Source organism: Antedon bifida, chromosome 3, assembly GCF_963402885.1.
Source record: "Antedon bifida chromosome 3, ecAntBifi1.1, whole genome shotgun sequence".
NCBI lineage: Eukaryota > Metazoa > Echinodermata > Crinoidea > Comatulida > Antedonidae > Antedon > Antedon bifida.
Window position 1 is genome coordinate 27100147 of NC_136228.1, and position 13797 is coordinate 27113943.

Below are 13797 nucleotides of genomic sequence, written 5' to 3' on the forward strand. Positions count from 1 at the left end.
GTGGGAATCAATGATGTTGCTGAGTGGTCCAGTGTATAAGATGAAATCAAGTGGACCTTTTACGGATCCCTGCGGTACACCCCAGGGTAGAGCGAACTCATCAGACATCGAATCACCCACAATGATTGCTTGTCTACGATTCTCAAAATATGAAATAAACCATTTCAATGCGGTTCCGCTTATGCCGTATCTTTTCTGAAGACGTTGAAATAATAAATCATGATTGATAGTGTCAAATGCGGCGGAGTAGTCGAGTAGAATAAGTACCGCTTCATTACCTTTGTCTAAAGCAAGTAGTAGATCGTTTGTAACACGTAATAAAGCGGTTTCAGTTGAGTGGAAGCGGCGGTAGGCTGATTGGACTTTTGAAAACAGGAAATGTTCATCCATATATGCTTTTATCTGAGCAGTTGCAATTCTTTCCAAGACTTTGAAAAGGAAGGGAAGATTTGCAATTGGTCTATAATTTTGTAGGACGTTGGAGTCGAGATTTTGCTTTTTCAACAGTGGAATAACGAGGGACAATTTAAATGCAGATGGTACAGTACCTGATGACAGCGACATGTTGACGATTTTAGTGATATGCGGTAGTAGAGCGTCAATGCAGTTTTTTAGTAACCATGTTGGAATTGGGTCAAGTCTACTGGACTTAGATGCGCTTTCAGCAATGACTTTGCGTACCGTATCTTCTGATGTTTGCTCGAATTCAGCGAAACTACTATTACATGAATCGTCGACGTTGACAGTTATTAGTGGAGTGTTTATGGAGTTAAGTTTCTTGCAAATCTTCAGAATCTTTTCATTAAAGAAACAGCCAAACTGGTTTGCGAGATCCATTGAAGATGTGTGTTTCGGCAGAACAGGAGAAGAATCGACCGAGTACAGTTTACTTATGATGCGGAAAAGGTTCTTGTCATCCGCATTATGATAATTGCATTTTGCTAGATCTAGCATATCTTTATATGCTTTGCATTCCAACTTGTACCTCTGTTTGTCGATATCCAAACCAGATTTCAACATTCTGCGTTCTGATCTCCGTTTGACGCACTTCGCTTCACGGAGTTCATTCGTGTACCATGGTGCCCGTGGTCTAATGGTGATCAGTTTAGTTGTTAACGGAGCATGTTGGTCAAGGATGTACTGCAATACATTATTGTATTGGTCAGCGAGATCGGAGACACTATCTTCCGGTGCGCAGACGAGCGGCGAATTCATTATATCTTCCACAAAACAATTTAGATCAATGTTACGAAGTTTGCGGAAGGAGGTTGTCCGCGTTGGTTGTTTAGGATGTGATAAATCCATCAGGCTGATGACAGCCATATGGTCGGAAGGTAGTCCTTGTTTGACAGTGGTTTGTTTTATTATGTTGTCGTTTTTCCGAGAGATTAGAAGGTCCAATGTGTGCCCACTAACGTGAGTGGGGCCTTGGGCATGTTGATGAAGACAACTCGTGTCAAGCAGTTCATCAAATCGCTTGGTGTTGTTGTCCAAGAGGTCATCTGTGTGAATATTGAAATCACCAACAATCAGAAGGTTTTTGGTGCAAGAGACTGATTCAAGAAGTGATGAGAATTCAGTGATGAACAAGTCAAAGGTAAGTTTGTTTTTGGTCGATGGTGGTGGTCTGTAAATTGCAATCAAGTTAATTACAGATGAATTGGAAGTGATCTTGATATCCATATGTTCGAAAGACCGGAAACTTGTTGAAACATTTGGTTTTATTTGGAGTCCACGGTGCGAAATGATGCATATTCCACCTCCGCGTCCACCTGTAGGGCGTGGCGCGTGTGACACCACGAAATTTGGGAGGGTGTTACTCACGTCCGCGATAAAGTGGTTGTCACTTGCATCACCTTTCAACCAACTTTCGGTAATTACTAAAATGTCACATTCAACATCCAAAATAAAATCACAAATGTGAACAGTTTTATTTCTTAAAGAACGTGCATTCCACAGTCCAAAACAGATGGAACTCGAACTACGAGATTGTTCAGTATCCACGGAAACAGGTCCGCGAGGTTGAGAGATGTGTTCAGAGGCGGCAGAGATAAGCTTGCTTCGTCGTCGACCAGCCTTCTTTCCTCTATGTGTTTTTCGAGTTGAGAATGCTCGGCATGTGGTAAAGGCATTGATATTCAAACGATTTATAGTGTCAATTTCAGATGGAGTCAACGATGACTTTAAGTTTCCAGATAATCTGAGAAGTTGATCACGATCGTAGTAAATCATAGACGCTATAGATGAACTGACAGGTTGAAATTAAAGTCAATGAACACCCGTTATGATAAGACGATTCGGTTCTGTGAAGTAAGCCGACTACTACAATCCTAGGCCTACCGTAGTTGACAAATCCGGCAAAGAATGTTGAATGAACCGTGGATACGGCTGACCGCGAAGGCTGACTGCACAGGAATGTGAGTAGAAAGGCAAGCGAAACTGGCCTAGGAAAAACGGAACATTAGTTTCGCTAATAGACCAACGATGTTATCTTCACAAATATATACAACGGTCAGTAATAACCAGGAAAAGTTCGATGTGGCATTAAACACACAGATTTCAGTGTACAGAAACTGTAATTTTACAGAAACTTGGAGAACAGATCAGACTGGCCGCTTGTGAGGCGCACACGTCTTTAATAATGACTTTATTCATTCATAAAGGTTATGAAATAATCAATTTAAGCAAGTTATTACGAAGTGCGACAGCAGTTATTACAAAGTGCGACAGCTTTTGTTATTACAAAGTGAGAAAGCAGTTGTTACAAAGTGCGACAGCAGTCATTACAAAGTGCGACAGCCTTTGTTATTACAAAGTGCGACAGCTTTTGTTATTACAAAGTGCGACAGCAGTTATTACAAACTGCGACAGCATTTATTGAAAGTGCGACAGCAGTTATTGCAAAGTGCGACAGCAGTTATTGCAAAGTGCGACAGCAGTTATTACAAAGTGCGACAGCAGTCATTACAAAGTGCGACAGCTTTTGTTATTACAAAGTGCGACTGGCAGTTATTACAAAGTGAGACAGCAGTTGTTACAAAGTGCGACAGCTTTTGTTATTACAAAGTGCGACAGCAGTTATTACAAAGTGCGACAGCAGTCATTATAAAGTGCGACAGCAGTTATTACAAAGTTCGACATCAGTTATTACAAAGTGCGACAGCAGTTATTGCAAAGTGCGACAGCAGTTATTACAAAGTGAGACAGCAGTTGTTACAAAGTGCGACAGCTTTTGTTATTACAAAGTGCGACAGCAGTTATTACAAAGTGCGACAGCAGTCATTATAAAGTGCGACAGCAGTTATTACAAAGTTCGACATCAGTTATTACAAAGTGCGACAGCAGTTATTGCAAAGTGCGACAGCAGTTATTGCAAAGTGCGACAGCAGTTATTACAAAGTGCGACAGCAGTTATTGCAAAGTGCGACAGCAGTTATTGCAAAGTGCGACAGCAGTTATTATAAAGTGCGACAGCAGTTATTGCAAAGTGCGACAGCAGTTATTACAAAGTGCGACAGCAGTGATTACAAAGTGCGACAGCAGTTATTGCAAAGTGCGACTGGCAGTTATTACAAAGTGCGACAGCTCGATTGTTACAAAGTGCGACAGCAGTTATTACAAAGTGCGACAGGTATTACAAAGTGCGACAGTTTTGTTACAAAGTGCGACAGGTACTACAAAGTGCGACAGTACATACGTTCGTTAATACAGAAGTATTTAACTTTTGAAAACAAATTACTAATTGACGATGCCATTTATAGAAATGGTATAACCGAACTTAATTGTTTAAATTTACAAATATGATGAATAAATCATTTGAATGAAATTTATGAATTAAAGACGTTTAGTTTATGTGATATATACAGTGGTAGATTCATAAGTAGAGCATAATATAGATCCGTCTAACTTGTTAGTCAAGAATCCCACTAACTCCTTGTGTTTTACTTTTAATATAATAACTCCAAAATCTTCCGTTAGTTTTGACCACCACTTGCTTTCAAAGACGGATTTTGATTGCCTCACTACATTCTGTAACATTATTCTAGTTGGAAGAATTACGACAGTCCTCAGTATTACAATAATTAAGTATTGCTGTTCATTACATGTGTAAATAAAATTTCTGATCTCTGCAGAAGTCACGCATCAATGAAGAAATAGTTTTGTTTCTTCCTCTTAATTGGGACTCATAATTCTACACATCCGATCAGAATTGAATGAATATATTCCCACGAATCGATAACATTCATTATTGAGATCCATTTGTCCAATTATTTTATTTTGTTTTATTTTATTCAATCGAAACCAACAGCGATAATTACCGCCACTAACAGGTTTGATACAAACAAAGCCAGGACTGCTTAAAGCACGTACCTTGATTGGTCCTGACATTGATCAAGGGCTTCTCTCGTCCAGTGCCCACCTTGACCAGAGGTCTGAGGCAGATACTAGATGCAGGGGCTGCCATAAGAGTCAGCAGTGCTGATTTCAAATGCCTAACGGGACCCCAGCTGATAGATACAGTTGTTTCCACCAAGACATTTTAGGATAGTAGCAGGTTTTACACGCGGCTATGGAAAGGGTTCTGACAGGTTCATGAATGGCTTTAAGATCCGTCTTTTTTTATGCAAACAGTAAACTAAAAACTACAGGCTGTTTTACAAGTTGCATTTTATTCAACCACTCAATAGATGTTTGCATTTTCAAAAATGCCAACGAATCAATCCTTTATACCAAAACATCAAAATGAACAAAACATTTTCTTCTATATGTAAAGAACTAAAATAGGATTTTAAAGTAAACTTATTTTGAACTGTAAACATTCTGTGTAAATTATGAAAGATTCCTATAGGCTAAATAGCAAAATATTTAAATGCATATGTATGTTTAACTGCACTATGGAATACTTGCTATGTCTTCCCAGATAAGCTCTACATGCATAGGCATGTTTAACTGCACTATGGAATACTTGCTATGTCTTCCCAGATAAGCTCTACATGCATAGGCATGTTTAACTGCACTATGGAATACTTGCTATGTCTTCCCAGATAAGCTCTACATGCATAGGCATGTTTAACTGCACTATGGAATACTTGCTATGTCTTCCCAGATAAGCTCTACATGCATAGGCATGTTTAACTGCACTATGGAATACTTGCTATGTCTTCCCAGATAAGCTCTACATGCATAGGCATGTTTAACAGCATCATGGCATACTTGCTATGTCTTCCAAGAATAGCTCAAAATGCTTAGGCATCTTTAACTGCACTAGGACATAAATCACTGTCTTCCCAGAAGAGCTCACAATGCCTAGGCATCTTTAACTGCACAATGACACACTTGACAGGTCTCTCCAGAATAGTTCAAAATCTTTTAACTGCACTTGGGCACAACATATTATATATAAATATAGTTAGTAGCTCCATGGATAAATTTCTTTAATAGCTCTAAATGCATATGCATGTATACTACACTAGGACAAGTATCTGTGATTACATATAATAGATTAGAAATTGCATAAGATATATACATTTAGTAAATTTACTACAACAAATGCAATTTTTACACAGAAAACGAATTAATGAATGATGCTATCCTATGTAATGTTTTCGAGAAATCATACATTTTTCGTAAAATGTTTAACAATTACAATGTACATTTCATTTCATTTCATTACAATATTCATCACAATATATTCATTTTAAAGCTACAGAAAATAATAAATTTGCTACACTGTAATAAATTAAGAAATGTATATACACATACAATCTAATGAAATGTAACTAATTTCAGAAAAATTAATACAGTATAAAAATAAAGAGTTTATGATAATTGATAAACAAATATTTTACACAATGTAAAGTAAAACTTGCAAATTGTATCAGAGACAGAGATAAAATGTTTACACACATACAGTTATATGAAGAAGCAGTATTGGCAATATAGTGAACAGTCTTTTTATGCACTCACTCACTAGGGCGTCATCTGACAGACTCATTAGGCAAACAACCTATTATTAGACCACATGGGTGTGCATCCTTGCTATTTGATTGGTTGATTATGTATAACGTGACATGCTTTATTTGAATCCATCTTCAAGATTTGAGTAAATTGCATTGTTCAGGTTTTTGTAAAAATGTTGTGCAATACAATGATGAAAAATGGAGATTAATAAAATCCGAAAGTGAATAACTTTATTAAAACTGTAAAATGGTATTCAAAGTCTGATTTCATTAATCTTATTTAATTAATGTTTTTGGGAACAATACATCTTTAATTATTTGTATAATGCTTGGATATGACTCCTTTCATTTCCCAATGCAGTAAAACATAAAATAATATTCAAGCACAAACTCCCAAGTTCTCTAAACTCTCTGTATAAGCTACAAAATTCTTAATCTAAAGAAAAATAGCATTCCAGTTGGATACACCAGTTATTAGACATTACAGTGAGATTGTGTATATGAGTGCAAACATAAAAAACAAATTTTTATTTTAGGATCCCAGCAGTAATCAATTTTCACTTTTTTTATATTCAACCAATGTTATGATAAATTTCATTTTGCATATTTTGCCATCTCCATAAATAAAAAATAAAATATGAATAATACTGATATCAACCGTCTTATAATGGTTTACTAAAATATCTTTATAAAAACAATAAACTAAAACCACAACAATTTTTTTATCTTGAAATACAGTATAAACAAATTATGGTCAATAATATGTTACCCAAGAAAATTGCTAACCTTTAGCTACAAACCTTATTAAGCACAAAATCTGTCAAATAATAAACATAAGGTAGTATCAGCATTTATACCAATATATATATATTTCTACTACATTGTTGGTAATAGCTAAATAGATTACAAATTAGTATTAATAGTTTAATACATATTTATTTAGAATTAAATCAAACTAGGAATTAATCAAAATATATACAAAATAATATGTGTATATGTAGCACTGAAAGACAGACAGAATAAAATATAGGAAAACATTAATAAATAAACATATTGCTTTTATGATAAAGGTAATTTTAATACAGTATACAGTACAATTTGCATGCAAACCATTCCACAGCTGCTATCATTTCTCATCCCTAAATTCTTTAAAGCACATATTTTACAAATACCCTTAATTTATGCAATTTTGTAACAATAAGTAACAAATAACAAAAATGGTAGTAAAACAAATTTTTACTTGTCAACGAAGAGAGATAACAACATTGATCCAATTAAAAGAAAGAAGCAAATACAACCACACAATTCCATTAAAATAAAAACAAAACAAAAAATATTTCAGAAAATGCATGGGAAAAATTAGTATTAAAGGTCTATACAAAATTATTAAGGAAATTATATTAAATTACAGTAATTTCAACTGTTTAAGTAAATTCAATAGGACATACAAATTAATTAATTCAATAACTGGTTGATTCCAGAATGAGAAATTACCACCACATTCAGACAGATAATCGTGGCTTCAAACTTATCCACGTCACAACACAATAAATTCACAATCAAAAACTGTGCAACAACAAAGTTATGCCAACACCAAGAAATAAAACAAAAACAGAACATTTCAAAACCAAACATCTTCATTACCCATTAATCAGCGTTTTAATCTAATACGAGACAATAATATACATTAAGGAAATGATGGGTCTCGGATGTTGTTTTGTATATTCTAACATCAATTAATTTGTCTATGTGCGTTGTGTTAACTCGCTCCAATCTCTCTTTTCTGGTGTGATGAGAGGTTTTTCAGAAACTCTGTGAAAATAAGAAAAGAGAGTAGGTAGGAATTGTAAAAGCTGATTGCAAGAGTGCAATACTAAATTGTATACATAATACACCTTAAATTTGCCTAATGTCTTATTTCATCATCTTATTATTATGCCATTTTATTTTTTTAAACAATTAGTTTTTTCTGTCCTTTTTTCCACCCTTCTTCGAATTATATGTCTAGTTAAAAATAATATGTCGTTCTTATATAGCGCTTAATGCACAAAGCCTCTAAGCGATTCACATTATTACTCCATTTTTAAGATTAGACATGTATGGAAACATAATGCTGATAGGCAGTAATCAGCATAGTTTTGTTTTGACCTTACCAGGCAGGTAGCATTGACATCTACAGAATAGTTGGGCCATGAGATTAAAGATAGCCCAACCTATTTCCTGATAACTAAACTCTCTAAAAAATCTCCCTCAAGTAATAAAAGAAAAACATCAAAGATGTAGATTGGTTTCGAACACAAGGTTTCAGGTCAACAACCTAAATACTATACAATTTCCTCACACAAGCTGGGTTGCCAAAAAACGAAAATACAACCTATTCAGTCTATAGCGCCCTTATAAAGTAATCTATATGCATTGTGTCTGGTTAATATTTTGTAGTGAGCCCAATTATCCTGGTAGATAAAAATCTGTCTACATATACCCATTTGTACACCTAGATGGAGGGAGGCATATGTAAGGGTCTTCATGCCTAGGATAACGATTTCAAAAACTGCTCAGTCCCATAATAGATTCATGACTTCATAATTTTTTTATAGTCTAGTTCTAAAATATTTTACATATTATTAATTTTTTTTTTATATATATTTTCAAGATTTTATATTTATAGTGAACTTTAGTATTTAGTACAAAATTACCTTTGACTGAATTACTCAACTCAACTCAAACCTATTCAACAGTAGTTAAATAGAATTACCATTTAGATCATGTCAATTGAATATTACAAAATACTTACATATAATCCAAATCTACATCATAATCATATTCGTCATCTTCCTCCAATGATACATGGAGGTATGGGTTATCCGACCCTGGTCGGAAACTATAAGCCGTGAACACAAAGAATAAGTATGTTGATATTTCAAAAAAGAAGTCGTCTATCCAGGTATAATTAAATGGAACTATAACCTGTAAAAAAGTAATATAATCACATGTAAATTCCATACAAAGAGAAAAGTAAAAATCACATAATATTAATACTTCATGTATTAAATGCAGCATGATGAATCTATGCTGGTTGTTAAATGTTGCCCATGAAAAATACAGTATATTTAATAACGTTCAATAAAAAAACTACATAAACAATTAAGATATCAATAGAGAAAATTATATTTATTTATGTAAAAAATACAGAAAAAATATCTGGGACAATACATACAATTACAATTAATGAACGTTAATGAGTTGAGAAGGTAGACAAATTCATCCCACATTTAACTGACTGTTAGTTAATACAGTCATCAATACGAAACATGGCACTTTTATTTTATTTATTTAGGCAGATGTGGCTAAGGATTACCAATAGTAAAGTAATCATTATCCTATTAGAAAGGTGGTAATCCCCCTGATACAAGAGCTATTTTGTGAAAGTGAACTTGGGTGCCAAAGTAAAAGACAGTGCCCAAATTCCAGTCCAGAGCAACTATAGTATAGATAGTGCACTCTTTGCCTTTTGATGATGTTTGCGGTACACCACATATATTTAGTTCTGAAAAGAACTGTTGAGTTTCTTGACGTTTCGATCAATATACTTTGATCGTTCAAGTAGTGAAACCTATGTCAACTGAATGGAACTGAAAGAAACTAGATGTGCGAGCAATGTATGGGCAATTGAAAGTTGTGTTCAGTTACTTGGAGCACTTATGTCGACACAGAAGAGTTGAGTTCCCTGTCGACATAAGCGCATCTTTAGACAAAAAAGAGAGAATATATGATATAAAATTAACATCATCTTACCTTCAATATATACACTATTATTCTTGTTATGTAGATGTAACATACAACCTGAAATTGATTTAAATAATGTAATATTAATTATAAAGCAATAAATGTTATCTTTAAACCATCACAAGGTTTTTATTTATTCTCAATTTAGGCATATTGCCAAGGAAAACCATTCACTGTCTTTCTCAAAGATTTTCACAAGACTAAGTCATATTTACAAGAGATAAGTCTCTAGAAACAACCGTTAAAAAATAAAATTTATGCACTCAATATCATTCCATTTATATAGAGAACAGCATAACAACAAATAAGTAAACTTAATATATAGAAAAGACATAAAAATGAATTTTTTTCTTGTTATCGAAATTCAGTAAAAGTCTGTTTTATAACTAGGAAAACTAAAGCACTACGTTTTCAAAAACAAGTTGTTATGTAGCAAGGAATACTAATGTAAAATTGTTAATGTAAAGAAAAAATAAAACACAAACCATGATGTAAAAACGCCTGAACAGCTTCAACTTGACAAGGCTAATCGCAGCTGCAAAGACAAAATATGTTATTTATGAAAGGTGCTACATTCTCTAAACCCTTTCAGACCGAATAAAAACATAGCCTATCCCAAATTGAATATGAAGCTGCACACTAATACAGAAATAAAACAGCACCTTCATTTGAAAGTAAAATTGCACATATTTATTAAACTCTGACAAAATGTTCATATAAAAAATGTGGCTTACATCATGTACTTTTATATCATATCTAGTCAGAAATATATTTTTTGGTTTAGAAACATAAGATTTATAAAGCGCACATATCCACAAAGTGCTCAAGGCGCTTAAACATGAAATGTTCCAGGCTCAATTTTATTGTGAGGGCCTGCCCTACCCAAATTGCTAAGAAAGGGGTTCTTATGGTACTAATTCTACCACTTTTGGAATCACCAGCCGGAGCTCACTGTCATGTAATCAATTTATATCATCATTTTAGCTGCTTGTAACTATTTCTAAAAGCATTGTAGGAGAGAATAGAGCTAATGGGTGGTGCCATTGTGAGCCATGTAGTAGCGCGCCCTCAACAAATTAGGAAGGCAAAATCTTTGCTATACTGTAGAGGAGATGGAATAATTGATGGATTAATGGAGAGGGCGCTGCTTCATGCTGTGAAATGGCATCGGCCAGTTTGACCTTTTAACCCTTTACTTCCAATACTGTTTTTTACATAATGTTCGTACACAATTTCATTGCAAGTTTTTACCTTTGCCGCTAGAGTGAGAGGCATCTTGTAAGTGTCGTATAGACCATATAACTGGATACAGAATTGCACCACAACACAACACATCTACCAATAAGAAAATAGACTTCCAGATGAAGTAGTCTGCTTTTCCCTCTTCTGAAGTGTCTGTGATGATGTACGCTATATTTGCAAAAACCTGTGGATGAAAAACAATGCCTCTTGTAACAGTCTTGAATTGAAAAGAAATAATTACTGGATACACACTCCTGAGAAATTAATGAATGAAATAAGAATAGGTATGGAAACCTCATGGAGTAAAGTTGACCTCACCCCGAAATAAATAACAGGAGTTCAACAATAGTTTTTTGACACATATCACCCCACCAATTCCCCTCCCTAAACCCATCTACCGGCAAAAACATGAAATGATAAACAAAATTCTGATGCTTAAAACAGTCCGTTTGCTTAAAATTGAATTTGATTAGTAAAAAGTTGTACACAATATATTCTATGTCAACATTTACTGTTTTTTAATTGAATGATCGATACATAAGTTTTGTATTTAACAACATTCTAGAATAGCAATCAACAACAAAATATGTTCAAACAAAATCATTTTACCGGCTTAGTGGCGTTAAAAATACAAGCTTTTTAGAGCAAAGAACTAATTACCTGTAATGGAATAACAATGACAAAGACTTTCTTGTCTTTTTTACTGAGAACGGGTTTAATAAAAGCCCAGCCAGATCCAATCAAAGTTATCGTCATAAACAACAAGGCACCTTTAATTCTGTAGATAAAAAATATAATAAAAAATAAATTAATATAATTAATGAATTAATCTAGCTGATGCCAGCATGATGCACAGTTAAAACATTACCAAACAGAATATTGCTATTAAAATCAGTATAAAAGATACTTATCGACAACATTCTCTGCTATTCAAATATTACATAATAGATGTGCTTACCACAATATACAGTATACATAATGAATGACTTGAATATGGATAATATTTTTGTAAAAGGGAAATAGTGAAAATTAGGACAGGCAGACTATTAACGAATGAAATTGTAAGGGCATGCGGCGCAGTTTGTTGGACTACAAATCGTGAGATCGTGGGTTCAAATCCAACGCTCATTGCATTGCTTGTATCCTAAGGCAAGACACATTACTGACGTTTGCCTCTTTCCACCTACAGTAGGTGTACAAATGGGTAACTGATAAGTAACGTCACGACACTGCTTTGCACTGATTACTAGCTGCATTATGGGAGTATACGTGTAAAAAATGAAATGACCAGGGTAAAAATAAAATATACAGCGCTTAGAGGTTTCACAATATTAGGTGCTTTATTATAATGCTAGGTCATGTAAAATTAGGATTTTAGCCGCCAGAGCAGACCAGAGACGGTGGACTCTACAAATTGTTTTCCTGTCGCAAAATATACTGTAGCATTTTTACAAAATTTCAAATTTAAAACAAAAACCATGTAATCATCGAAATGGAAGAGAATAATGCACAGAATTTGATAAAAAGTCAACCAATCAAATGATAGATGTAAATCAAACACGCTTTCATATTTCAACTCACAAAACATGGACTGATTACAACAAAGACTTTTACTTTTAGCATAATTATTAAAAGCAAAATCATTACTTATATTTCACCAGATCAGATGAACTATTCATATAACCATGGCAACATGATCATGTGATTGATTGTGTGCTCTCATGAGTGTTATAAAACGAGTAACTTACAGATAAGTAATGTAAAAGAGAATTGCAAATGTCTCCACAGGTGATCCATCAATAGCAATGAAATGGTAGTCCATCTGTCAAAAAAACAAATTATATGTTGATGATGTGTTCAAAATATGGCCTATAAAGGGATCACATTCCGGAAAATTACAATTTTTAGTAAAAAAGCATGCACTAGTGAATTTTCTATAGTTCCATCTATAAACACTACATTGAATTCTGATATACGTTGTCTTTTATTATTAATGATGGTTGAAAATAAATAAAAGTTGTTATACTTGTTTATGAATCTTAGCTTACCGCATGAAAGAACAGTGTCATGGTCTTGAGTACAATCAGTGCTAACATAATGTAATGAATCTTAAAGATGTTTTCATTATGAGTAACTATATAGTATAGCCACAAGCCAGCTGATAGAAAACATAGCACAGACATAGTGAAGTAGACTGGCGGAAGAAAGATATCACCGGCTGACAGATAGTTGAGCTTATCAGAGTAACGATTCATCTCTATGATGTTTATCTGTAAAGATAACAATAATTATTACTAGACATGAAACTCGTCACTTTGACGAGTTAGTTATCCGCACCACGACAAACGCCACGTGCACGTCATACGTTGGAATATTGCACACAGATAAAGATTATGGCATTATGACAAGAACTGAAGAATATGACATGCTGTTAGTGCTGAATTTTGTGTCATATAGTATATACATGCAAACAGTATAAGCTGTATACATATTACATACAGTGTAGAATAGGTGAAATTACGGGACCCGCCATTTATTCCAATTTTTAACATGGCGACGGTATCAAAATGAAACACTTAGATAGCAATTTCAGAAGGAAATTATCTCAGGAACAACATATTAACGTGTAGAAGAAATTTGAATACGTAAAATATAGATGCACACCCTTTTAAATGTGATGAACTATTACGCAAAATATGAAAATACGACTTTTTTTATTCAACTGGCCATATGATGACGTCACAACATCCGATTGGCAAAATGTTTACATGAATTCGTATCTACAATCCAATAGCTTCCAGAAAACGTT

General features: G+C 34.1%; 1 protein-coding gene across 2 annotated transcripts in view; it reads right to left on the reverse strand.

The window, feature by feature from the left end:
• Positions 1–4651: 4651 nt before the first annotated feature.
• The window catches only part of LOC144836877 (protein GPR107-like), a 30116-nt gene continuing 20970 nt past the window's right edge, over positions 4652–13797 (reverse strand). Inside the window, exons 7-15 of one of the 2 annotated variants that reach the window (XR_013611402.1) lie at positions 13037–13258; positions 12737–12810; positions 11649–11766; positions 10998–11172; positions 10232–10281; positions 9756–9803; positions 8755–8927; positions 4933–7772; positions 4652–4888 (exon numbers count right to left, since the gene is read on the reverse strand). Coding sequence is in view for 1 of the 2 variants with exons in the window: in XM_078691788.1 (XP_078547914.1) it covers positions 7706–7772; positions 8755–8927; positions 9756–9803; positions 10232–10281; positions 10998–11172; positions 11649–11766; positions 12737–12810; positions 13037–13258 (927 nt within the window). In the remaining variant the exon portion in view is untranslated. Of the gene's footprint in view, positions 7773–8754; positions 8928–9755; positions 9804–10231; positions 10282–10997; positions 11173–11648; positions 11767–12736; positions 12811–13036; positions 13259–13797 lie in introns of both variants that reach the window. The other variant, XM_078691788.1, reaches the window with a different exon arrangement.